At 41.2% G+C, this 27784-nt stretch overlaps 1 protein-coding gene across 6 annotated transcripts; it reads left to right on the forward strand.

The window, feature by feature from the left end:
- On the forward strand, positions 1-27027 carry LOC110858344 (protein tiptop). 6 transcript variants are annotated; one of them, XM_022107076.2, is made up of 13 exons: positions 1-1044; positions 22688-22759; positions 22899-23007; positions 23073-23566; positions 23637-23773; positions 23838-23997; positions 24058-24213; positions 24312-24356; positions 24443-24534; positions 24606-24647; positions 24722-25278; positions 25350-26119; positions 26184-27027. In XM_022107076.2, the coding sequence occupies exons 1-13, from the start codon at positions 1005-1007 to the stop codon at positions 26519-26521; spliced, it is 3012 nt and encodes a 1003-aa protein (XP_021962768.1). In that variant the 5' UTR covers positions 1-1004; the 3' UTR covers positions 26522-27027. The 6 variants fall into 6 exon arrangements, with proteins under 6 accessions (XP_021962768.1, XP_021962770.1, XP_021962771.1 ...); XM_022107078.2 differs by having other exon boundaries at positions 24722-25260; XM_022107079.2 differs by having other exon boundaries at positions 24082-24213.
- Positions 27028-27784: the final 757 nt, after the last annotated feature.

Consider the following 27784-nt stretch of genomic DNA (forward strand, 5'->3'; position numbering starts at 1 on the left):
GCTACGATGTGATGTGACGATCAGTAGACAGGTAACGCTCGCTCGGGTAACACTACGAACGCTACGCTGCCCCACAAGGCGACCCCACGCGAGCTCTCCAAACTGAGACGACTTTCTCTTCCCCGGATAATTAGTACCAACTTTCCCCCTGCCCACCACACCGACATTCGAGACGGTATCACAAAGTGAGAGAAAGTGTGGGATTCTTGTTGGGAGAAAGTGAAAGGAGAAAGTTGGTTAAGAAATTAGTAAAAGTAAATAAACTACCGGAAATAGTTTTAGAGTTGATAAATTAAACATAAATAAATTAAAAAAGTAGTGAGAACGACAGTATTACTGGAGACTTTTTGTGTATGAATGTTGAAATATTGTAATAATAGCAGTCTGGCTGGACGTCATCTCCAATAATCAATCAATTTTTGACCCATCGTGTGACTGGATAAGCCCTCTCTTTACTTGATAACTCATAAAATATTTAGGGAATCGCGTCACAATAAAACTTATACAACTCTCGTTACAGTAATAATATTGAACCCTTCTCTATGCACTTTAAATAAAATATGCAATTTTTTGAACTGAGCTGATGCAATTAAAATGAAATAACAGTAATAATAATTAAATAAATAAGTAATAAACTTTATTATGCAAGTAATATAACAATTTTACAATACAAATATTTCGAAATTACAAAAATTACACGTTACCTCCTTCCTCTTAAAAAAATCTCATCTAGTTTGAAACTTCTTCTTCCAGCAGCAACCAAGTATACGAACTTATACCTTGAAGAAAAAAAACTTTATTGCAACTCTTGACCTTTGGAATCTCAATCAAAATATAAATAAATTAAAAAGTATACATTAAATAAAATACCTAAAAACTTAAAATTATCAAACTTTCCACACCAAATCAAGATTAACTCGAAGGAGGAATCCAATAAAAATTATTTAATTCCAAATAATCTTCCCATAATTGAAGCTTTCAAAATTAATCTCAACACATTTAAGATGCCCCGAAGGAAGCAGAACTGCCCGAAAAGGATGAAATGTAAGTAATAAAGATTTTATATAGCACATTTCGTTTGCATCCGCACAACTTTGGATTTGATCTGATTCTTCAGATTTTTGGCATAATCTCATTCTTTCCCGACTTCCTGAAAAATTCAGGACCAACTTTCTCCCACAGAAGACGACGAACCATAGTCTCACAAAAGAGAAAGTTTTTTTACAGGGAGACTCGAGTCCCTGAACAACTGCGTCTTCTTGTTTAAATCATTTTGCTCCTCATCATCATCATCATCACCCTCATCCCGATACTTGATTATTTATTAAGAATGAAAACAATGTGAAATTAGTTCACTTTCTGTTTCTGAATTTCTGGTCCGCGTGTTGATGGAATAAGTTTAGCTGGTTGTCGGGAAGAGCTACTGCTGGCTGCGTGTGAGTGACAGATGCCAACGTTTAAGATTAGTCAGTCAGTCTTCTGGGCTGCCTTTGCCCTGCTATTTCAGAGAATCTCATGGGATGATCCTCGACGTTTCTGTTCTGTTCTTGAGTTGACAAACTAAGGCAAATCTAGTCTGCTTTTGTTTTGTTTTTGAATTGGAGAAAGTTATAATAAAGTGGGAAGTGGAGGAGGAGGAGAGAAAGTAAGTGGAATAAAAGAAGGAGAACAAGAAGAAGGGTTGATTTTGACGGGTGTACTCCTACGGGCTCCTTGTCTACCAGCTTTGATTTCATACTTCGATCCTGTCCGATCCTGATGCTTTGCACTGTTCGGAGAGAGGGACACAATCCTAGGCTTGCATGACACGAAAAAAAGCCTCTAAAAAAATTGGCAGTTGGGGTTTTAAAAATAAATAATAACAGTTTCCTACTTATTCTTCGTAATTGTTTAATACATATTTTCACCTCTCGAGTGTAATTAATCAGGTAGTAATCACACCTGTGTTATTTTGATGATGGGAAGCAATCTGCACATAATTTGGGACATTTACCTACATCAAAGAAAAAGCTGTTCCTTTGTCGATTTTCACTTTATAACGTGCACACACACACATACACACGGCTAACTGTGATTCTGCCAGACCTAACCTAGAGCAACTTATGTAGCTACTTACTCACCCACTCAGCAGAGTAACGCAGCAGCAGCCATGCAGTCTTTCCATTCATTCATGCCTGTGAAAGCAGGCAGGCAAACGGATGAATGTGGAGAAGTTTGCAAGTAAAGGTTGAGGAAAACCGTATAAAGTATCTCATGCCGATGCTCACACATTTAGACCGCCGCGCCGTGCAGGCAGACGTGCTTTACAAATACTTGTTGTGCTCTGACTCAGCTTATTGTACTTACCACCAGCCAGTCAGCCAGCCTTCCTTCGCAGTGGGTAAGGCTGATATTTCGTAAATCGTAGTAGGTTTTGTTACGGTGGGTTATTTGGGGAAGAGGGTAAATTCCGCGTGTGGTAGTTGTAGTCAAATCCGTACGGAATTGAATCATAGCCTGGGGTCGGAGAGGACGATGTAAATACGGCCGCTTTGAAGAGGAAAAACAAGGTCGAGGTCGTAGATTGGATTGAATTCAGACTTTCCCCTCCGTTTTCTTTTTCAGGAATGTGTAAAAAGAAAAAAAGGTGATATTTTTATGCCCTGGATATAGCAGCGTAATATCTTAAACTCAACTTGAACTTTCACCATTTACACGAGAATATAGCAGTTGCAGTGAAGGCGGTTTTCGAGTCTTTTTTTGTCTCATTTTCCCAATCAGCGTAACATGCACGCTATTTCAGCCAGCCACACTCTGTTTAAAGGCTATTACGCAACTCGATAAAGTCCTGTGGATCCCGAGCCACATTTACACAAGGCAGTCTACAAAGAAAGAGCACCATGCAGTATTTGCTCATTTGAAACAAAGCAAAAAACTCTCCACTTTTTTATATCCCATTGTCTCCTCATGGTTCAGGATGGTTCTTGATTCTCAGAGAGTTCAGTTCCACTTGTTCTTTCATTGTATTTGCTCAATCATCTCCTCATCCCCTTCTTCACTCATCCACCAACCCAGTCAATCATCTTTAGATTCTAGATTGAGCCCAGTCACTCAAACCTCGCATTTCAAATTCAGTGTCACGTCATGTTCAATTCTCAACAAAGTCAAGGAATGATACCATGTCAATTTTCGATAAGTAGTCTCCTATTCATGTAAAAAGCATGTACAAAGTCTGGAACAAAAAAAATGATAATAATGCAATAATCCAGCCCAAGAACTGAAATAAGGCTTGTGTTTTTATTAGTTTATATACATACTTTTGGAGGGGAAAAAACAACAAAATCTTTGTCTGTCCCATGATTGCATGGAGTCAATTCTTGAATTGTGCAGCTTGGACAAACGGAAGAGTTTACAATATACAATGGAGTGTTGGATGGTTGGTTGGTTGGTTTGAGAGGAAGACGTTGATGTCAGGGCAATTTCTGAAACCCTCAAAATTTATGATGGCTTGAGAGACAGCCGTCATAAAGATGAGAAGGGGTGAGCCACCCCACACCACCAACCAACCAACCAGAACTACCAGCATCGAATAAATAGCTCTGCTGCTCTATGTTACGTTCTCGCCGTTTGTTTGCTTCTGATGATGGAATTGAAGAAAATCGAGTGGACGGATCACAAGAAGTGAGTGAGAGTTGAGTGAGTGACTCCAGTCAATTGTGCAGAATATAGTTTTTCTTTAAACTATTTGATGAACAGTTTATTTACTTTTGGAGAATTCTGGGGAGTTTTTAGTACATAGGAAAAATGTGCATGTAACATAACGCTAAGACCAGTTTGAAGGATATACATACACTAGACACAAAGGAAAATTCCTTTTGCCCGAACATGCCCATCTTTAATGAAGTGGCTTCATTATCCGCACAATTGTTTCTGCAGTTAGTCCACTCCGCTGAGAAATTATGCAAGATGGATAATGCTAATGAGGCAATGGTACTAGCAGCGACATAAAAGCGTTTTGTGCTACTCCGTCTGCACAAAGGTTTTCGCATAGAAAACTCAACTGGTGAAAAAGATAAAGGAACAAATCATGTAAACTGTTTATCTCCACCATGTCATACACACACTTGAGCAAATAAAAGTGGTGAAAGTTGCCCCGCTCGGCAACAGTTTGGTTGTTCGAATATCGGATAACAAATAATTACATTCATCGACACATGTCCATTATACCGCAAAACGTAATCCAAACCAAACAGGGTGTCAATACATACTCGGTGACATTACTTATTAACTGGTTATTACTCGTTCCTGGCGAATTATTCGTAACCCACACATGGGAGTGAAAGTACATGTACTGGGATTCTTTGAACTTGTCTTGTTTTGTGGAGGAGTGCGGGCAGTAGTCGGGTGGTGGTGGTGGTGTTGGTTTAGGCAGCCTTGCTTCTGCTGCCGCCGCCGTGATGAGTGTCGAATCGGTTGGGGGGTCGGGAGAAGTTGAAAGTTGTCACTCATCCTGTCCTGGTTCGCTCTCTCTCTCACTCTCTCTCTTTCGGTTCGGTCTGAGCCAGTGTTGCCAACCCTGGCAAGACTTCTTCTTGCACATGTCAGTCATTTGGCATCGACCCGTCACGGGCTATGTTCCCAGGACGTTGCCAGTACTCGTCATTTCCTATCGATCTGGTCTTCTTCTCCCACCAACCGCCACCACCGACAGCACACCAAGTCCACTCTCTCTCTCAACTTTCCTTTTCTCTCTTTCTCTAAAAACACACACACACATACACGTTGGCTCTCTCTCTCTCAGGGTTGGCTTAACTTAACCTCTTCCACATGCACTCGTCCTCCACTCAAATTGTAGAGTAGGTAATTCCACACTTCAATTGCAAAGAGAGAGGGAAAGTTGCGGGCAATGAAAACATTGGGAGAAAGGAGATGAAATCTGATATGTACAATCTTGACGGATTTTTTGTGGGTGGTGAAATTGGTGCACTCATTTTGGGGTGTTTGATGTTGAGGCTCATTTATGATTCAGAGGGTTTGTGGCAAATTGATAATTTGTAGTTGGTTTGAGTTTCTGTCACCGGGCTTAATTTGCTTACTGAGCAGCTCAAACTGGGTTTCTTTCAATAGTTGATGCAATTTTTGGATGTTTCACAGTGAAAGTTTGCTCAGTCATCTTGGCCAAATTGGTGATAAAGCAAGCATATGGAGTCAGTATGCATGCATGTGTTTGCCGTATCACGGGTGGCGTGGCCTCATTCACGATATTCAGTCGCATATATGCATCCATATCCTTGTTTCATTTTCATCCTTCGGAGGAGGAAGGGCGGAAAGTAGGATTAGCCGACCTGGTGGCTGGCTTGGTCGTCCTAGGTGAGTGAAGACTTCAATCTTAAGTTGAAGTGTGAGTTCACGTCCGGCCCACCATCAGCACCGCCACTGCCACGACCATCATCATCATCACGGCTTTCTCCAACTTTCCTATTTCCCTTCTTCCCCATCCCATTAATACGTGGTGGATGGGTTGCTTGCTTGCTCTATAGGTTGGCTACTGTCCATCCAAATTTCGCCTCCTTCCCCCACCGTCACTCTCTGCCCGTCAACTATATGTCCTTTCCGTCCATCTTTCCATCCGCCGTTCGTACTTGGTTCGCCCGACCCCGGCCAAACTTTCTCCAACTGCCAGCTTCCATCACTCCACTTCAACTCACACCAGTCACTCATTCATCTCGCTAACTGCGCCTTCTTCCTCCTCCGCTCCAACGACTCCTCACTCACACAATCCCAATTCCTCCTTCTCCGCCAATTCAACAAAATCAATATATACGACTCTCAAAATTCCTAATTCCAATTTTACAAGGTTTCCCTTTAAAAAAATAAAATATGAAACGCATGTTACGCTTTTAAAAATGTACTCCCGATTTCAAGAATGAATGGTAGTTTTCCCTCCTCCCCTCTGAATCCCCCCCAACGCGAGGAAACACATTACTCTTTATTTTATTAAACCATATTTCACGTTTAGTTTTGTCGCAATGAATGAATTGGATATTGGGCGGATGGCGCGGCTTTCTCTCCTCCGTATTTGTATGTGGGCAACTGTTGTGTGGGGCCTACATATATCGGATATTTATTTGGGCAGCATCACGTTTGTCGTTGTGTCACGTAGACGTCCGTCCGTCCGTCTCGTGACGGAGAGCGACAGGGAGAAATGAATGTGATTTCCACGACTCGTCTATACGTTCTGTCCATCCTTCCAGTTTCGATTTGCTGTCTCAAAGTCGCCATCACCATCTGGAGTGGACCGAAACACTCCGAAAATGAAGGTACTACATGAAGGAAGGCTGACGACCGACGGACGGACGGACGGTCTGTCGCTCCTTTACTTTTATTTCGGCCTAAAAGCAAAGTTTTCTGGAGAAAGTGAATGATGTGTGATTTACGGGGTGGATGTGGTGTGGTTCTGATATTGTGTCGCCTTCTTCTTCCATCCCATCGCGAGTCTCGTATTGATGAACCTTTTTTGAGGACAGGCAGCAACTCCAATTTTGTTTCTCAAGTATAAAACAGGCGAACGAACCCAGCAGTCTGGCTCGCTCGCTCGAGGAGACTTTTGCACTGCAGATACGGACGTATAGACCGAGGTGACATTGATGAGTTGAAGAATAGTGTCCAAAGCAGTACAGTCCTAATTGTCGGTGTGTCACTTTGTGGTCTTTTCTTCCATGCAGTGTTCTTTTTATTGCACCTAATGGAATTTCCCCATCATACTCGCCTACAAGTTAGAGTTACAAAGGTTTCTCACCCTGCCCCATTTCATTCAACAAACATGCTCACGTTTCACGTAGCTGAGAGATTCTCAATGCCGGAATCAAGGTCTAGGTCAAGACGGGGAGAAAGTAAAGTAAGAAAAAAAGTGATGTGGGTTAAATAAAGTATGCACGCTGCATAAGGCCGGGTGAAGGAAAAGCATGCACACACCACCCGACCAAAAATAAAATCGGGGTTTCCCCAACGAAAGAAAACTTGTCTGGCTGAGTTGACTTGACCCACAAATGGCTTTTTTGGAAGTCTAGAAGCAGTGGTGGTGGTGGTGGTGGGGAGCTCCTGCTTGAAAACGGTCGTGGTGGCAGTAGTGAATCTATTCCACTTGTTGGTCTCTCTTTTCTGAAAGGGAAAGCAGGCAGAACAGAAGCAGCAGCAGCAGCAGTGGCAGTCGTCCTCCTCGAGTGGCATGACTATGGCATACGCATCTTTTATAAAGGAGAGAGCGAGGAAGATAACGCAACTAGGAGCCCACTTTACGAAAAGGAGAGGAAAAGTGAAGTAAAAAGTAAAAGTGTGTCTACTACTATCGACTGTGGTGGGTGGGTGGTTGGTTGGCAGACCTGGGTTTCGGTTACGATGCATACGTTCCTCCATGGCTATAGTCGGTGCAGGCTTTTTCTGTCTGAATAAAGGGAAAGTTCAACTAGTCAGGTTCAGGCTTTGTAGTATTAAACATCGAGTTTCTGCATAGCACTGCTCCTCATTTTTTACATGGGTACGTACGTACGTACATAGGAGAATGATGAATTGGAGCACCAACAAGTTTGGGACCCTATCTGTTGATCACTGCTTGATAAGTGAGGATATATTCAGCGATAAATATTTAAAAGCTATGCACACACAAAATTAGAGAGAAAATATGTATAACTGAGTCATAATACTAATGGCAAACCGTTTTGCCAAAGTTTTGTTGTTGTGTGCGATGAGGGAGGATTGTAAAAGATGCGGATAGACTGTAAATACACGAACGTAGTACTCACTCAATGTTACGTAACGTACTACACGCTGCAGTTTTGCGTTAGGTTATGTATTTGGGTTTGGTTGGTTGGTAGTAAAATTCTCACAGGCAGCGTTTTTCACGGCATTGGTTCTCTCTTTGAGACACACATTCGCTCTCTCACTCGTGGCCTGGTGCTCCATGTTCTTATACGGTACCGGTTTTTGGTTTTATGGGTTTTTGGAGCAGGATTTGCGAATCGGATGGGACCAGACAAACCCATGTGTTTGCCTGGTAGGAACCCTCACCAACACAAATTTTATTGCTCAGGAATACTACTGACTTACTACTACGACTTTTCGCATTCTTGTTTGTTGGGGTAGCATGGCATCCTTTCCTATTCCAACTGGCACGTATTTTCTTCTTAGTTGACCACCTCACTTCCAAAAACTGTACCGCTCCTTAAAATTTGTAACGTTGCGATTCGTCAAAGCCTTGAAAGAAGTCAGTGAATACAAGTTTACTTTATTTCCCATTAAGTTTAGAGAAACCACCATGATGATCATCATTACGATTATGATCCCTGCGAAGCAGCAGGGTTTAGTTGAGCTGGTGATATATGCGTTAAGGAGAGTGCATGGCGTAGTTGGGAGGGAGCTAGTATGGTTAGAGTTACAACGAACGATACTGCTGGAGCCTGAACCTTTCGAATTTCATGTCACTGCTTAATGGGCAGGCATCAATCACTCATTCTTCTTCCGTTCTCGAATCCAATGTGCCCAGCACTGGCTTTGTCCTTTTGATTTATGATTTGCTATATTATATTATTTCCACCAGGCAGCCCGTTCCTGCTTCCCTGCCTTGGTCGTAAATCGTACAGCACATCATGTCACGTCAGTCGTCTCATACGTCCATCGTCCATCACGTCTAACACTTCAAAACTCTAAATGAACCAAATCCTGTTCACTCGCACACATTGTGAAGCATAATGTACAAAAATGATGGGCCTCGCGAACACCAACTTTTGTATTTATGACTTTGTACGTAGGACGAGGAAATGATACCTAACAACCTCCAGTAGACACATGGTCATCAATTTTGAGCTATATCTGGACCTCGTCTATGCAGCAGCAGCCGCTGGCTTGTTAGCCATGCAGATTTCCACGGAATAAAACGAAATACCTTTTTTGAAATAAACACCATTAATTTTGTAATTCAATTTTTTGACACTTTCAAAATCGACAGGTTCGGTAGAGAGCAGTTGACGAAGAGAGGTTGTGCCTTCCTTTGATGTTTTTTGATCTTTTCAAACTTGATGATGATGATGATCTCCGTCTTTCTTTGTGGCGGTGGTGCTGGTGGTGCTGGTACAAGTTGCAGTTGTGGTTTAAAGAAAGGTGCTGGGAAGTACTCGACATTGGGTGAAAAATGAATTTTTACTTGCATGACAAACAGTTAGGTTGGGATGAGTGGAGCTGTTGCTGCTGCTGCTGCTCATGATGATGATCATCATTATTCTCATGTTGGAAACCTCATTCCGACAACATTACACGAAATAACTTACTTATTTCGTAGGAGAGGAAGAGGTTTAGTTGGAGATTTTCTGTAAAACAGGGATCCGACTGTTGTACGTACGTAATAATGGGTGGAGAAAGAAAAAACGAGAGGAATGGTATTTATGGAGAGGGTCTGATCCGTGGAAAGATGTGACACGCCAAATAACTCTGTTACACTTTTACTACATACTAATCTATCCCTTTCATACAGAAATACCTGCATGATTCCGATGGCAAATTTAACAATCAAGCTGTTAACTCATCAAGGTTGATGTATTTCCTTCCCCCCGCTCGGGACTATTTTACTTGTTTATGTATGTACAACTAAATGCTTACATATGCTGGCGTGGAGCGTATGTATTTCGTAAACAAGGAATGGAATATCTGGAGACTGCTGCCACCTTAATTCCCTCCTGTCTTCGGAGGATTGTCTTGTCATGTCCGTCCACCTCACCTCGTAAAGCGTGTTAATTCCTCTTTTCCGTCCTTTAAACACTGTCTGTACAAATTTGCAAGTTTTATATTTTATCACGCCATACAAACCTCTCCTCACACGTAAAAGTATCCTACCACTTGACACTGAAGGAATTACCGCAAAGATGATTATTTTGGCGTGATGAAGATCATTTCTCATTTGTTTCTGGGATAATCCCCAGATTACAGGGATCAAAGGAAACTTGAGTAAGAAGCGCGTATACAACTCTTCTCATGACATGAGATTATTATATGCATTCGTACGTAATGTTAGTACGGAGCCCTGTTTATTGTGCATGTTTACCCCTAAATAACATCATTTATCTGGTCGGGGCAGGGTAGCTTTGTGCACGTCAGAATTTTTCTCGCATGAAGAATTGATTGATTATCTGAGTCCCATTCAGTCAAAAAGTGCAGGTGTAACGGACAGTTATTATTGTTTCGGGGAAATTCTTTCTTAACTCTCGTTCGACATTAGTCATGGAATGGACATTTATTTTCTAGCCTTCATCTCACTTCACCAACCAAACCAATCGTCCAGCTACGCCGTAGTAGCTGGCTGCATGTATGTCGGTAGGCTGGTTTTCGACCGGACTGAATTTGTTCCCCGTGTAGCACACTGTCGTAAATCTATCAAGACAGCTTTTGCCTACGTTTGAATGAAAGAGAGAGAGAGAAAAGAGAGTGACTGAGTGAGTGCGTCAATGGAGTTTAGGTCACTGTGACCAAGTCAAAAAGTGAGACTTTGACACAAGAACACATGACAAATGAGGAAAGGACAATGCAGGACATAAGTATGGGGAACAAGAATTATTGCAGAATATTTCAAGGGAAAACCCCATAATGTTCATATGAAATCGTACATATTCCCACTGCCCACTGGCTGAGTTTTTGTTCGAGTCCCCAAGGCAAACCAGGAAATTGGGTTAGATTAATCTTACCAATAACTTAAAAAATAGAATATGTATGGTTCTAAACAAGCAACACAAATCATGGCACAGTACAAATTCTGACATTTTGCATGGAACAATACGCACTTATCTTATCCGATCATCATCATCACCTTCATCTAGATATTTACTAACTGTTGTTGTTAATAAAAAAATGATACTCTTGTGATTTTCCACTCCTTCTCCTCCACGCTTCTCGTTCCCCTTATGCATTTCACTCCGGTTGAGAATTTCTCACTGTTTGGAACTCATGTATGCAGGATGGATTTGCTTGTACGGGTTGAGTTGAAGTGTTGGACCGTTTTTCACCCGAATGACGACGTTTCTCTCTCTCTTCCATCCAAGCCTTTGCCTGACTTGTGGAATGCTCTCATCAATCTGATTCCTAAAATAACTGCGGGATAGCAGATTAATAGTTGACATGTGGTGCGAATTATATACGAGACTGACATTATACAGCGAGGACGACGACGACGATGCCACTTTTCATTACTTCACCTTAAAATAGCCGAGATGTTGCACACACCAAACCAGTCACTCATCCTGTCTCTCCGGTGTCATTCATGCCAGCAGAGCTCCGCACAGAGTGGTGATACAATTAAGACTAATGTCCTCAATAAATTTGTGGCTATCATTACTATTAAAATACATGCCAAGAGGAGAGAGAAACGAGGAGAGATAGATTTTGGAAATGTGTCCCGATTATGTAACCCTGCATCAAAATAATGCACGAGGAGGATGGACGGAATACGGATGGATGGGTGTGGATGCTACACTTACACTTGAAGAAAGAGAGAGAGAGAAGGAAAGCAGACCTTGGTTGGTGGGAGTGTGTGGCAGCATGTAACACAATCTATAATACAGAGGAGCATAAGTCAACCAAGCATTAAAGTGAAGTTAACAAATAATGTCAACCCAGAACTCCTCAACTCACTCGGTTTCAAGTTTGGTTGGATAAGTGAGGCTGCACTGCACTGCTGGTTGAGTAGTTGGTAGTCAACAGTCAACATTAAGAATTTAAAGTAAATCCGAGAATGTGCCATCCATCCGTTGAACGTTTGTCTTTCCTCGTCTCATCTCATCTCATCTCTCCTCTGATCATCATCTCACTCTTCACACCGCCGCCACCACCAGGCATCATGCAGGATGGGACATTCTCAGGATTAGCTACATATACCACAAAGATTGAAATAATGGCTCGTATCACTGCCCCAGATTGAGCTATTTCAAAAATTGCGTAATAGATAATACTCGGTATGAGATGCTATTTGAAACTTGAGGCGTGCATAACTCGCCTGTCTCTCTCCTCCAAATCACTTTGACATCACTTTACACAGCATTTCATTACGTTACATGGATACATCAACAATCACACTTTACACTCTGTTGCTAAAATTAGGGATTAAAATTATCCCAGACATGAGATTAAAAGTGATGGAGAGCGAGCGTGAGGATGTGCCAACTTTGTGATCGTTTCATTGCATTTGATTGATTCCTAATACCCGGAACATTTTGCCAACTACTTGGAATTTTAAGAAGAATGACACACAAATTAAATGTCAAACTTTGTCGAGATTATATTATATAAATTTTGTAATTATTATTCCCACTCCTCCTCCTCCTATTCAATCATCCATCTCCTCTGCAACTTTGTGATTAAGTAATTACACTACTCCTACTATCCTCTCGCAAGTATGGCAAGTCCTCCTCCTCGACGTAATTTAAAGTTTGAAAATGTAATTTTACTTTATTTCTTCCATGCCACATAAACCATTAAACATTATTATTTATTAACCCAATCCCCATTTCTTTCATCTCATCCTGGTTTGTTCCTGCATTTCAGAAATGATTTGTAACGCTTGCTCTCGACTACGCGTTTGGTGTATGAAGACTCGAAAAGACATAAATTGCCAAAGCCCATGCCAGGTTTGATGGCATGATGGCTTTGACTCGACAACTAACTACCACTACTACCACGCTCAAATATACGTATATCGCCTTTGCCTGCCTGCATGCACACATCCCCTTTTGATACATACGAGATTAATACATATTACAACAATAAATCTGCCACCTGCCTACACTGCCACGACATGGCAGTTTTAATGGAAACTTGTCCAAATCCAAGAGAGAGAGACAACATTGGATTGGGGTGAGTCCTCCTATAGTCGTCGTCGACATCGTCGACATCCTCGTCGTCGTCGTCGGTGAGTGAATGAGTGAAGCAGATGAACTCACTTTGTGATGGGAGATGCAAAACAAAAACATTTTTGGGTGGTGGTGCTGGTTTGGCCAGATTATTTGCTTGGTTAGGCAGCATGTTAATGCGGATTTTCGTTCGACTCATCACTTAATAGGATTGGGAGAGAAGAAACATTAGGGAAAATGAAATCACAGAAATTGCACAGTTTAGTGGAAGTTTTAGCACTTTTATTGTGCCGTTTTGCATAGCAGTGTCATCATATTTTCTCGTGTCCATCTTAATAACTGCTTGGTCAAAGGATATATGTATGTGCATGAAATACTTGCGCAACCCAAGCCGTGTGTGTGTAGCTTTATTCTTCTCCTCCTCCCAACATGAAATTGTGAGATCATCAAAACACTCATAATATTGTTATTACTAGATACTTATGAAAATAAAAGTAATAAAAACATCACTTCTTCGCCTTCTTCCCAGCAGAAGAAGAAGAAGAAGCGCCTATGAGTTCTTGTAGAGTAAAGCATTCCACTTTACATGCATATGTTTGTTCATCTCATGGCAGGCCATGATTTAGTTTATTTTGCTGTTCCACCACCCCAAGATGGATTGTTATGGGGCGACCGAGCCAAATCTGACTTTTCCTTCGTCTCCTTCTCATTCTGCCCATTATTTCGAAAATAGTTTCAAAATATCACAATCCTACTTTACAACAGTTCACAATAGTTCACGTGGCGCATTTTCACTGTGAGATAGATAATAATGCCCAATTTTTGCTAAAAAAAAGTCGAGTTTTCTCTTTCATTGGACTAAGCGACTCATTACTTTTACTTATTAATTAGTTGAATCAATGAAAGACTCTGTTTTTTTTCGATAAGTTTCCTCCGAGGTAAAAGTGGTTGGTGGTAAGCAGGAACATTAGAAAATTCATGCTTTCCATTTAACATGACGATGGTTAGTTCACGGTTCGTGACGAAAAGCCATTGGAAGAATTAAGCCCCCCCACCCGACCCTCCAGCCGTACAGCAATCTATGTATGCATATATACATTTGTAGCAGAGCACATTAATGTGTTTGTACCTCCAGGAGCTACACAGAGGAGTGGAACATAGCGACTACTTTTGGTTTTATTAGTTAAAGTTGGCTCGATGTACCCTTCTTTCGCTATTAGTTTGTTCTCCATCTCTTCCTCCTCCCTCCGTCCGTAATAAAGGACCAAGACTATATTTTATAAATGGAATAGAGAAGCAAAAAAGGCCATTCTACTTGTCAAAAGCTACAAGAATTATATATTTTGGAAGCGTTTGATGCCTTCAGTGCGAGTCGCCTCGTTGATGAATCGCAGATCGTAACAGACTCAAAAGTACGTGAATTTATGATGACAAGTTTGATGGCGTTGGCTGCTATGCTTTTCTCCACATTCTCTCTCCGACCAGGCTCCTCCACATCCATCCATCCACCAAAACTGAACAAAGTACCACTGCACAACATGCACCAGGAACGATACGACGACGACGACGACTAACTAAAACTAAAGTACTTTGCCCATAAAGTAACAGTATGCCGAGAAAGACCTCGCTGTAATGTCATTCTCTCTGCCTTGGCATTATCCCACATCCTCCACGTACATATATCCCTCCACATATGCCCCACCACCAGTCATATATTTTACTCCGCTCCCATTATGAAGATATCGATAAGATGTTATCCACCAACATTAAAGATAAGAGAGAGAGGGATATAAAAAAATGGGGGATCAGGGTTTCTGAACGCCCCTAAAAATTCACACGTTGAACTGTCTCCTGACTCAGGGAGAGATTCCTTTGTCAATCAACGCGTCATGGGGGATTTCACTGGACTGGCTGGACTGCCAGATAGCGAAGCAATAGTTTCTGCTGCTGGACCGGACTGAGAAAGAAAGAAAGATCCAAATCTATCCGACCAGACCTCATCCCTAAATCTTTCAACTCTTGACTTGAAGCTTGACTGACTGCCTTCCTTCATCCACAGACGCATATAAATACGTACAGAGAGACTACGTACGTACGTACACACCTTCTTAGAATTCAATGCTGCATGAATTTTTTTATTACGAGAAACTTTATGGTGACAGATAGATGGCTTTGGTAAAGAGGGAGGAAAGAAAACTATTTCCGAACAGTTGTGTCGTCGTGGTGGGATATATTTTCATACGGAATGGGCTGACATGACAGCACGTCGTTGGAGTTGTTGGATGGATCCTGTCCATCCAAAAAGACTCAATCTCTCTCCCTCTCTCTCCATGTGTAGTATGATATAGCATCAACAGGATCCACACATCCTTGTGTGACCGACGGGGAGAGAGAGAGTCATTAAACTGCAAAAAATGTATTTATTGTCATTAGCAAGTTTCCAGCCAGTCAAGCCAGAGTGCCGGTGTTTTCTACACAGAGTGACGTTTTTATTTCAGTTTATTTTATCACTTGGTCATAGAATAAAGTGGAATTTTACGAGCTAAATTGCCTCATGGTCATTACAGTTTTAATTATTGCATTCTTATACTTACTTCACATGACTCTTTTAATTACAATAAGCTAATTTAATGCGTGGAAGAGAGGAGAGTTCGTGATGGAATTGAAATTTTTGATTATTGAGCATAGACAGACAGTGACTCCTTGGGTTTGGCTGGTCGTTTCTGGTACACGGTCACGGTGGAGTAAAGGGTTGCCATGTTTATTGGGTTGTTTGTTTGACGAGAATGATGGGAAAGTTGGCATTTGGCATTTTTATTGGAATTGATTCGAGTAGATTGGCATGAGGTGGGGACGAGTTATGAGACGATTAACAACTTCTCATGATCCATTAAAGTTGGTCGTTTCGGGTTTGAATCCTCTCTCGACTGATTGAATACGGTCGAGTATAATGCTCATAAAGTAGGCAACCCGGTAGACAGATGTATGTATCATGTGTTATCAGTTGTTGAAATATTCTCCTGCAGAAAAATAATGATGCGTATGCATTCATTCGGCTGCGGAAAAGATGAGATGAAAATAAATTCGAGGTATAATTCACCTCGATGGATGGATCACGTAGAATCGCGGTTGTGCGAACATGGTCAATCACAAGAACCTTCTTCTTCTTTGACTTTGAGCCTGGGAACGAGAACTTTTTATAAATGACAATTTACCCCAAAAGTTGAAATAGCAAGGTGTATGTATAACATGTAGTAGAATTCAGACGAATTGAGAAATTTTTCCATCCATGAAGTACATGCAAGTACGCTCCACAATGTCATTATTAATAATAACAGTTCCATTATATTTAACTACGCAGGAGAAAAAAAACTGGTTTATATTATCTGGAGAATAAAGCACATTTTTTAAGCTCGTACATATTTCACGGTTTAGAAATAATTTACCATTGATCAATATACAGTCATGTAAATTCTTGTAACCTCAAAAATTCACTCCTTCTCTCTCTCTCGGTCATGACACAATATGCAATCAAATCAAAGACTTTTTATCCTTTTTTCTTGATAAAACGTGACGCTCGGGTTGAACAGCAAAGTTACCGAAATCATCATCCAACTAACCAAACAAACCTATAAATAACAACCACCAGTCCCTGCAGCACGACATCATCATCACCGACTTTAAAAGAAAATCCTATGTAATTGCAATCAAGAAGAGATGGATAGACGACGGAGTGGTGAATGAGTTATAAATCAGTCATAGTACATACATCTACACAATGTATATACACATATTTACATGTCATGTACATTACATACGCGAGGAGAGAATATTTTTATTATCCACGGCAGCAGCAGCTATGTGTTACATAAGTGAGGAATTTAGCAGGGAAGAAATCTGACTTAATCCCAGCACAGGTGTGGGTTTGGTTAATTTATGGAAGAAAAATAAAAATTTGTCGAGACAAGAGAGGTTACAAGAGACCTCACTCACTCATTAGTCATTAGATGAGCCTCAAGATTTAAACTTTGCACCTGTCACGTCACCCCTAAAAAGCCACACTAACCAGTGAATGATGGCTTTACAGAGGTGACATTTTGCAGACTTGGGACTGTTGAGACACGAGTGGTCCAAGGAATAACGACGGCGTAGAATAAATCAAGCTGGGCCAACATTTTTAATTTGCTCTGGTCAAAAAATTCCATAAAATGGAAATGAAATATTTTCTCCAGCCGCGTGTGGTGCTATGTACATAAGTAGTCGTCGTCGTGGAGGTAGTAATTTACTGGTCGGACATCAAAAACAGCAGCTAGTTCTCTCTCCCCGACAAGCAACTTGGTTTAACCCGTGTCCACATTTTCCCATTACACAATGATTCCATGTAACAAATTTCAAGATATATTGTGGAGAAAATATGATGCGTTTTAATGGTTAATGGCAATTCTTGAAGAGAAATGGGTGTTTAGATGTCTAATCTGCAGTGAGATATGAGGGTTATGAAGTATGGGCGTGTTTTATTGCTGCTTGCTAAGGTACCTTTATTTCATGTCACCAACCACCCAACTAACTGTCCGTATAACAGCCACACACATGCAAGCTCAAAATACATTTCGCTGATAAAGTACTATTTCCTCCGCGAAAATAAAAGGATTTTACTTTAACCAAATCAGGAATTTTCAGAGTTGTCGAATTTTTTCGGAATTTTTGAATTTTTAAAAGAATGGCCCTTGTGTCACCATGCAGGATTCAAATGCCACATCATCAAGAACGCGGTTTGTTTTGAGGCCGAGTTTCAGGATTTGTTCGTACACAAGTCGGGGGACAAGTTGTTCGTAAGTTTGTCGTCGGTTGGAGGAGAGAGATTGTTTTCGATAGAAGATTCGCATAGGAGCAGGAAATGACCCAAGGATTTATTTTGGTGAACGTTTATTCAACAAGATTTATACGGGTAGTAAATTATTGCGAAAAAAGGTTGGATGATGTTACTTTCTCTTCTATTCTGAGTAGCTTGGCAGGCGGGCAGGCAGTAGGCAGGCAGGCCCATAAGAAGTATATATAGTACCCCCCACACCCATCCAGCAGAATAAGGGACATTAGACGAGGACGTACTACTTAAGTAACTACTGCCACTGGCTGGCTGGGTAGTTCGAGAGTTGTTGGAAGACAGCAATAAATACCGGGGTGGAAAAACCGGCATAATTTTCAGATGAAATGAAGAATCGTCTCGGTTTGTATAGTCACTCGCTTTCACTTTAGCTTTCGCATGGAAGAACAGAGCCAATCTGAGGGCGCGTAATGAATTATTATGTTTATGACTGGAGACAAATGGGCAAAGTGAAAAGAGAAAGTTTCACCAGCCAGAGTAGAGCAGGAAATTTTTTGATTTGCTGCAATACCAGAGGACATCTTCATCTTCATTGGGGCTGAATTAACTCAGGGAGCTGCATGGATGGAGAAAGTACTAATTGTTCGTATGTAGGAGTTTTAGAGTGCTGAAAATCTGTATTGTTTTTGAGGATCGTGTATCCACATACAATTTGAGAGAAAGTTTTTTCTGGTTTCATTCATGATTCAACTGGGCATATCCTACAATGTGCATTATGCGGATATGTACGTGCAGAAAAGAGTGGAACACTGATATGTACGTAGAGCAGAGCACGTTGAAACATACGTCTAGCAGATGCAGATATGTACCTATGTACATACGCCGATGTACGCACCTAACTCTGACCCTGATTTCACTGCTGATACCCTTTCCACGTCTTCTCTCAAACTTTTTCCCACTTTGTTCTAACGCAGTGTGTAAACTGAAAGTCATGGCGTTCCATATTTCTCACGATTGAATTTGTTTAATCTGCGTATGTCATCATCTAAATAATTCTCGATACATGCACACTTTTACATTTTGAACTATGTGTATAGAGAGGTTAACTAATAATAAAAGCGACAACTTGCTGAGAATTGAATTAATGGGGAGGCGAGACCCAGGTATTTAAATGGGGAACCTATTTCTATTTTGTAGTCCCATAAAACATAAAGAAGGATTAAGCAGAACAGGAATCCTAGTCGTCGTCGTCGTCGGATTGGAGTGGTGGTGTAAGAGCGAGTTGATTTAATTCATTTCTCTATCTCTTCTTCTGGTGCTGGGTCGTCGTCGTTGTCGGAGGACGGACGGACGGGCGGAATATATATCGTCAGAGTTGTAGAAAGAATAAGTGGAGTGAGCTGGTTCGTCTCTTTTCTTTCTCATGTGATGAGAATGTGACGCTTGGCCGTGGTGGTGGTGGTACTTAGTTAGCGGACGAGGAGTTTTTGAAATTTTGTAGTTAGTTGGCTCGATTTTTGGTAGGTGCATATGATTCATGAGCATCATAAAGTAGGAAGGGGGTGGTGGTGGGGTAGAGAGTGTCACTGTCAAACATAAATCTAGAGAAGTCCACATCAAGGGGAGGACTCGGGCTCCACAAATCTTTCACGTCTTTCACAAAAATGCTTTCCGCCGCTGAATTATGGCCGTCACGCCGTTCGCCAAACCTCTATCGTTTTTCTTTGATGGAAACTCCACTCCCACCCACCTACTCCCCACCACGGCCTTTCTTCTCCCCCATGTTCCCCCATACGTATGCATGTACACACCGTATGTACCTCAGCTCACCAGCGTCGTGTCACACTCTTAACTAACCAAAGTTATACTCCTCTGGAATGAGATGAAATGGCTTAAACAGTCTTTTTAAGGACGGACACGAACGGAAATCTGTGGTGGACAAGTGCATTCGTATGTGTGGGATGGATGAAATGATGAAATGAACTCTGATTTCGTGTTACGTATACCTAAATACCTTTTAACAGAAAAAAGCGTTGCGTGGTTTGTTTGTTGGCCATGGTCTCTCATTGTTGTAATTAGTGTAGATCCGTACACACCGCATTTTTCACGTTGTGTGCCGTACTCTATTTCATGCCCATCTAATTAGTCTACTTCTTTTTTCTGTTTGTTTATTTATTTGTTGAATTTATTACAAACAAGACGTTTCCTTTAACCAACAACGTACTCCTAGCGCACCATGTGGTTTTGCTTATGCATAGAGCAGAGATTCCCAAAAAATTCCTCAAATCGCTCAAACTCTTTTATATAAATTGTGCCAGACAGTGGGGAGGGAAAAAGGCAAAAGTATAAGAACATAATACTTTTTGAAACAGATATGCAGCCTGCCTGCCTCACCAACCACACAGATCTCACACCCGCCTAAGCAAAATCCATCGCAATCTGTTAATGAATCATCCCATAATTCTTCCAAGTTGTCAGTCAAAGCATCTCCTCATCTCTCTCCTCTCGCTCCCATCTCAGGGAGCAATCTAAAATTTACGTGCCAACCAAACCAACCAACTCCTCTCTTTGTTCATCACAGAATAGCAGCAGACCAGTTAGTTCACTCACATTTATTTATGACACTGAGCAAGCACAATGAGTTGGGCAGGATCCTTGAAAAAATCAATAAATCAAATTAAGAAATTTGTAATTGATGTTGGATTTCGGCTCGAGTATCGACAGACAACTAGTCGTGTAAATCTCTTTTTTTCTCTATTTTAGATGGACTCGATTCTTCCATACGTACTTTTGTAGTGGTGGTAAAGTTAATGCATAAATCTACAAGTGTTTAAAATCTAGGGGATATTTAGATATGAGAATATCCCCACCTTAATATTTCCACTCGTTATTAAGAAGAATGAACCTTCATCTTTTCAGATTGACTCGAGTCTGAATTATTTTACACGTTTGATCTCAGATTTTTTTAGAAACTCCCATGTCCAATAAATCTGTCAAAAGGCGAGCGAGAGAGGCAGAGTTCCTTTTCTACTTGGCTCTCCTCAGATGCAATGGGCTTAAAAAGAGAGATTATGTTCGACAAAGTTTATGATCTTTTTTTCTTTCCCCCCTTGGACCGAAAACAGAATTCGTATTAATGAACGTATTATTGTTCAAAATTGTGAACCGAATTTCGAAAAAAATTGGATTTTCATCTCCCAACTTTTCTCTTTTAGTGTCAACAATGTGATAAACTACATTTTATAAAATATTTACTTCTCGTCACCATCTTTGTATCCCCAACTAAGGAAAGCAGGCAGGCAAGCAAGCAGCAAACCATCATCCCATTTTGTGCTACATCTTCTATTTATAATTTAATTTCAATTAATTCAATCCTTCACTTTCGCATTAAAATTCATCCAAATTCCAAATGCGAGATCATGTTGTGTCACCTCACACTTTGCCTCTCCCTCATTTCCGAAACAGTTTTTGACTCCAAGGAATTTATTAGAGACCAAAGTGAGTGACATTTCACAGTTTGGACGTACGACGAGGAATTAATTGAGTGAATTTTAGAACGATTTTATAAGTAAGGCAAGAAATAGGTGACAAGTCCAACTTATCTGCACCCAGGGTATTCGTCTCCTTCTCCACACAATCCCTCCCTCCTGCCTGCCTAGTATGTACGTACCTACGTATTTATATACTTGTACATTTTCTGAATCGTAATTCACTTGGCAGCGACACTTCGACACTAATTATCATACTCTAGGTAATGAATTTGATCTCTGATGTGATCGTGAGCAGATAGTCGTGTCTCATCTCATCTCTGCTGCTGCTAGGCGAGCGAGCGTGTGTATTACCATCACTTTATTGCTCCAAGATCTTAATCATTTCTTGTTTAATCAAGTGTACGAACTGACTTGGTCGGCGGATGATGATGATGTTGTCCTCGGCCCAACGTTAATAAGTGTAGTACATAGATGACTATAGCACTTAATGCCCATAAGGCCGATACTTATTGCATTAAACAGCAGAAATAATGCTGGTTCTGCTGGTACTATACACCTGTCGAACCAATGTATTCACATCTTTTCAGTGTGGGGGACACTATTAACAGAACGCGTCACAAATAATGAAGCAATCACATGGGAAAACATGTCTCAATGCTGGCTTTGTCTGTGTCACGTACAAAACAAAATGTCTTTCATTTTGTGGTATATTTCATGTAATGATTCCGCTCGAAATGACACGGATTGGATTTGAATGTACGAAGCAGTGAGTGAGAGCAGGTGGAAAATCACGAGATTTCATAGATTTTGTGGTTCTGTGTGATTTAGAAATGTCATGGGAGTGAGTGTAAGAAGAAGTAATTAGCACTGCGAGCAGTAGTGGTGCCACTACGACGACATGATGTGAGAGCTGATAAGAATTTGTCCCGATTTGGCTGTTGGTTATGAAAAATGTGAGAATCAGCACAAGTATGAGTACCTTATCGGCAGTGGAATGATATGATATCGCTGCGGAGGAAATTATTAAGTCCCCACAGACCCGACGACGATGGCGGAATTGTTGGTTTGGGTTTCTTTCTCTGGAATGGCGATGATGAGGAGATGAATTCCTGTAGAATTTATTTCTGGTCGGGGTTTCTGGTAGTTTGGAATGACTCGTGACATGAATTTCACCCTTTTGATGATGATGTGGTGACCATACTTTTCCGGTGATGGGATGAGATTGAGATGGTTTCTTGATTTCCCGAGAAGAAAACATGTCCACCCAGGAATGAGCTGGACAAAGGAAGTTTGAGACAGATTGTCCATCTCATATCGTGTACATAACGTGGTAAAAGCATTGTAAATATCTACAAAAGAAGGACAGTCAGGAGTTTTGGATGAAATAAAGGGTTGAGTTCCGGAAGGAAGGAAAGAATGAGAGAAAGAAAGAGGAAACCAACAAATCCAAAAAATACTTCCACATCAAAATTTAATCGTTTTTTATTTATTTTCTGCCATTTCAGGGGAACTGGAGAATGCTGAGGGTGCAGCGAGAGGAGAAGGAGGGGACAAAAAGCCCGACGGGGGCAAAGGGGGTAAGAGAACATGAGGAATAAATCTTAATTGAATTAGACGCACGACATACAAATGTGGGATGAATCGTGTCCAGCGTCTCTAAAACTATAGACCAGTAATTAACAACTTTCTTCTTCTCCTTCTTTGCCCACTCTACAGAAATGTCGGGAGGTTCGGATAATGACAATGACAACGACATGGGTTCAGATTCAGACGAGTCAGTGGATAATGTACCAACCACGTCGTCTCGAGAATCGTCACCCCCATCGTAAGTACTACCTCAGGCACACGGTAAATATCTGCTCGTACTAATTTTTTTTCCTCTCTGGTTAGGCCCCGTTCGTCCCACTCCTCTTCTCACAAGAATGGAGGAGCCTCAGCAATACTAGACTTTAGTCGGGGTCCATGTGGTCCGCCAGTCTCTTCACCCCCTTCAATGATCTCACCCTTGACGACGCGGAAACACAACCGTGGAGACAATACTGGAGGTGGCGGCGGCGGTGGCGGTGGTCGTGGCGGAATGGGGGACTCACCCCTGGACTTGTCAGTATCTCACAAAAAGCCAACCAAAGAGGATGACGGTCCTCTTAAAAAGTTGCCAAAATGGTCGCCATCTTCCATTAACGACTCGACCCCCACAAGCACTCCTCTCATCGCCAATCACCACCACCACCACCAGAACAGAGAACGCAAAAATTCCTGGAATGGAAACCACAGCCCGGACATTAAAGCGTTGGAAAAGATGTCAGAAATGAGCCGGGGCGGTGGTGGTGGTGGGGCGCAGGACGGGGTTGGTGGCAAGTTGACGTCGCCATCATCAGGAAGAGGTAAGTATAATTGGGTAAAAAATATGAAGGATTCGTAATTTATTTCTTGAATATATTATAAAATGTGAAGGAAATTCAGGTTCCAGTTCATCCTGGCAAGCTCAGTGGCTCGCTCAGAATTCTACGGGTACTCGAGAAATCTTTAAATGTGTCGTGTGTCGATCTACCTTCAACACGCTGGCCGCACTAAGCGTTCACATGAAAGAGGTTGGTGCACAGATAAGCCAATTGCTTATCGGGCAGAATGATAACCATTTTTTTCTAATTTCAGTCCAAACACGGACCACCCATGCCAAATCTGCCCTCACCAAAAATGCCCCCACAGCAGTCTCCGCAACATCCTCCGGTGTCTACTCCGACGGGAGGATCCTCCTCCTCAGCGTCAGACTCTTCTTCCCTACTTCTCAAAGGTACGGGGGGAGGACACAAGGGTAAATGTCTTATTATATCGATGGTCGTCGGAAGATTGCTGGATAATTTGGTTTAAGTAGTCCTGTCCCCGTTTGCAATTGCAGAAACAGTACAATTACCAAGAAAACTAGTCAGAGGTCAAGACGTGTGGTTGGGAAAGGGCGCCGAACAAACGCGTCAGATTCTTAAATGTATGTGGTGCGGAACGTCGTTCAGGTCGTTGGCAGAAATGACAGGTGAAACTTTATGACTTTGTTTATTAAATTTGTGGCTATGACGTAATCCAATTATGAATTGCGATGTATGTATTGAAATTACGCTTATCTTATTTCAGCTCACATGCAACAGACTCAACACTACACCAACATCATCTCGCAAGGTATATAAATACACAAATCACATATTCGAATGTGTAATAAAATAAAAAAAACATTTTCCGTTGTTACATTTGAATTTAACTTGCAGAACAACTGATTTCATGGAGATCTTCCGACGACAAAAGTTCATCAACAAATTCTCATGTGAGCGCTGTTCTCACCTGCAAAGTGTGTGATCAGGTAATTCATAAAAGTCTCTATCCCAATGACTGGCAGATTATATAATTTATACTTTTTTAATAAACTACTAGGCATTTTCATCTCTGAAGGATTTGTCAAACCACATGGTGAAGGTATAAACACAAGCTAAAATATTCGCACTTAAAGCCTATGCAAAATAATAAATTCGCAATCTTTCCTCCTGCAGAATCAACACTACAAGGAACACATCATGCGATCCATCACAGAGTCCGGGTCACGGCGTCGTCAATCTCGTGAAAAGCGGAAGAAAAGTCTCCCCGTACGAAAACTTCTGGAGCTGGAAAGGGCCAGCCAAGAGATGAAAAAAGAAATTCGAATTTCTTGTGAAAAATGCTCCGAGAAAATTCCAGGCCCACTTTTCGTCGAGCATCTCCGCGTCTGTGGGACGACGAGTCATAGTCACAGCGGCAGTGGTGCGAGCAGTGGGGGTTCATCCCCTCTCAAACAACCAACCCCCTCCCCAAAGCTGGATGGACATACGGGCAGCCACTCCGGAAGGGAAAGCAGTGGAACGGGAGAACTTGATCTCAGTCTTGGTGGAAGTGGAGGTGGAGGAAAGGATAAATCTGACAGCGATAACAACAAGAATGAACAGTCCTCAGCTATAAACGCGATTGAAAAAATGATTGAAAAGTCATTCGACTACAGATCCGCAGTGCGGAGTCAACCTTCAAATATTGGGCCTAGTCCACCCATCGGCTCCAGGTCAGCATCATCCATCAAGTAATTAATATTTAATGCTCATTTCATTAATTGAGGAGCATTTAACTCATTCTAATTTCAACTTTGCCCAGTATTCTGAAGCGACTCGGGATCGACGAGTCTGTCGACTACACAAAGCCTCTCATGGAGCACTCTGGCCTATTACCACTTCCCCCCAGTGGGAAATACTCAATCCCCCAGTCTCGCCGTTCCCGAAGTCGGAGTGCATCCTCTGACCATTCCATCTCTGAAGATTTGACTCACAGGTCAAAGTCGAATTCCAACTCGTCGTCACCCGCCCTGCCGTCAAATGACAATGACGCCGGCTCGCTAAAGTCACCGCTCAGCCTGTGCAACAACAACGTCCGGTCCAACACCAAGTCCCCTGCGAGCGACTCTCTGGGTGGTGACCATTCCACAGATCTGGATGGTGACGCCATTTCGGATGATAATCAAAGCGAACACAACAGCATTACTGCGGCGACTAACAAGCGGAAACATAAGGCAATCACGAATAAATCAGCATCATCGAATAATAATCATAGTAAAAAGTCACGGCAGAAGCAGAACAGTTTGTCCGCTCTGAGCTCAATGTTTGAGTCGATTGGGGGCAGCGGTGGTGGTGCGTCGGGTAGTCAAGGAGGGCGAGATGGAGGAGACCATAATAACTCCAATTCTAAAAATTCTTCGGGATTTCCATCAAATTCTCATCATCCTCTCGCAGCGTTGCAGAAACTTTGTGACAAAACGGAGAATTCTCCCGGAAATGGGACGGCTGGTGGGGGAGATCGGGAAGGTGGGCGTGGCAGCGTTAATTCCAGACCAACGAGCACTTCTTCCTCAAATCCTCAGTCATCTCCAGGTAAAAATACAACAATTTTCGCAAAAATTTGAATTTTTAGGTAATTTTTGTTTTATGTACGCAGAACCATCTCTTCTCGGTTTGAATTGGGCTGCTGCAGCTGCCAACGCTTCCGCCGGTGATGCATCGGACGGGAACGTTTTCAAGTGTACATTTTGCGACACGCCATTTCTCTCCAAAGGGGCTTATCGACTCCATCTCGCCAAAATGCATTTTGTGAAGGAGTCATCCAAGAGTCCGCACCAGGACTTGAATAGCGCTAATAATAAGGACGGCAGTGGAGGAGGAGGAGGTGGTGCAAATCCTTCCGGCGTCGTGGAACCCACCATCAATTCTTCAGACTCTCCTGCTTCGAAACTAATGAAATATGCAGAGTTGGCGAAACAACTCTCATCCAAATAATAATCATTACCAAACTGAGTTTCATAATTTGTGTTATTAATTATTGTTAATGCAGAAGGGGAGAAAAAACATTCAATAATTAGGATGATTGAATACTGATTATTATTATTATTGATTCATATACTTGTAATGTTGATCAAAATAATAATAATACTTAAGGTTGAGCCCCTTGTTTCTATCTATTCAATTATTGACCTTATTAAGATGATGATGATGATGACACACCAATGATGACATTTGCTTAATAGCCCAGAATAAAAACAACAACCGCAACCACCAACCAACTTGTTACTTACTATTATCCAAGGTGGGTAGATTAATAAAAGAAGACTTTAATAATTATTATACTTATTTATTTGAGCTGTTTGTTAACTATTTAGATTAGCACGATTTACCTTTTAAGTATTGCAGACAGTAAAATTAATTACTACGATTAGAGATACGGTACAAAGAGTAAACTCGAATATACAGAAAAATAAATAAAAAATGCGTTGATTCATTCCTCATCCGAAGTCGTCCAATTTTACTTATTTACAAAATTCATTCCATGCATTTGCAAATTTTCTTTATAGGAGCACACAAATTTATAGTTTTTCAAAAAATTTGTCAACTAATACGATTTGCACGATTGCACTGTCTGCCTTTTTATTAATTACGCTTCTAAAACTTAATTTTATATATGTTTGTAGAATATGCAAAATTAGGAATCAAGTTCTAAGATGAGAAAGATCTATCAAAAAATAAAAAAGTTGCAGTACTACTCACCTCAATTATTCATGAAAACCTGACTCGGGCTAAATAATGCTGCACTGTGGATTACAGAAAAATTAATTGTTACGATAATCTATGATTAGATATACGGTACAACAGTAAACTCAAATTTAGAAATAAAAAATTCGTTGATTCATGCCTCACCCGATATGCATGATTGATTTTACTTACTTATTTAACAACATTCAGAAAATTAATTGCATGCATTTTCACTCACATAAATAAAATTCCACTAATGCGTGTAGACAAATTTCATTTTTATCAAATAAGAATCACAAACAGAACGGATCTAGTCTCATTTTAACCTCGGTGTGGTTAAAAGAGTTGAAAAGTCTACAGGGAAATGGTCCATGTGAAAGTTTCTGATAGAAACTAACAAGTTTTATTTGTTTTTATCGTGTAAAACAATCGGTATTAATTTAATTTAGGACTTCTGATCTAATTAATTGGGTTGGTTTACTACTTTTTTCAAGATCATTTAATCAGGTGTTC

The sequence above is a fragment of the Folsomia candida genome, unplaced genomic scaffold, assembly GCF_002217175.1.
Source record: "Folsomia candida strain VU population unplaced genomic scaffold, ASM221717v1 Fcan01_Sc021, whole genome shotgun sequence".
Taxonomy (NCBI): Eukaryota; Metazoa; Arthropoda; class Collembola; order Entomobryomorpha; family Isotomidae; genus Folsomia; species Folsomia candida.

Bases quoted from the DNA above. Each gene is read 5' to 3' on its own strand.
- LOC110858344 (XM_022107076.2), top strand. From the start codon at position 1,005: ATGCCCCGAAGGAAGCAGAACTGCCCGAAAAGGATGAAAT. The intron at 22,760-22,898 runs GTAAGAGAACAT...CCCACTCTACAG, and splicing joins GCCCGACGGGGGCAAAGGGG to AAATGTCGGGAGGTTCGGAT. The intron at 23,567-23,636 runs GTAAGTATAATT...TAAAATGTGAAG, and splicing joins GTCGCCATCATCAGGAAGAG to GAAATTCAGGTTCCAGTTCA.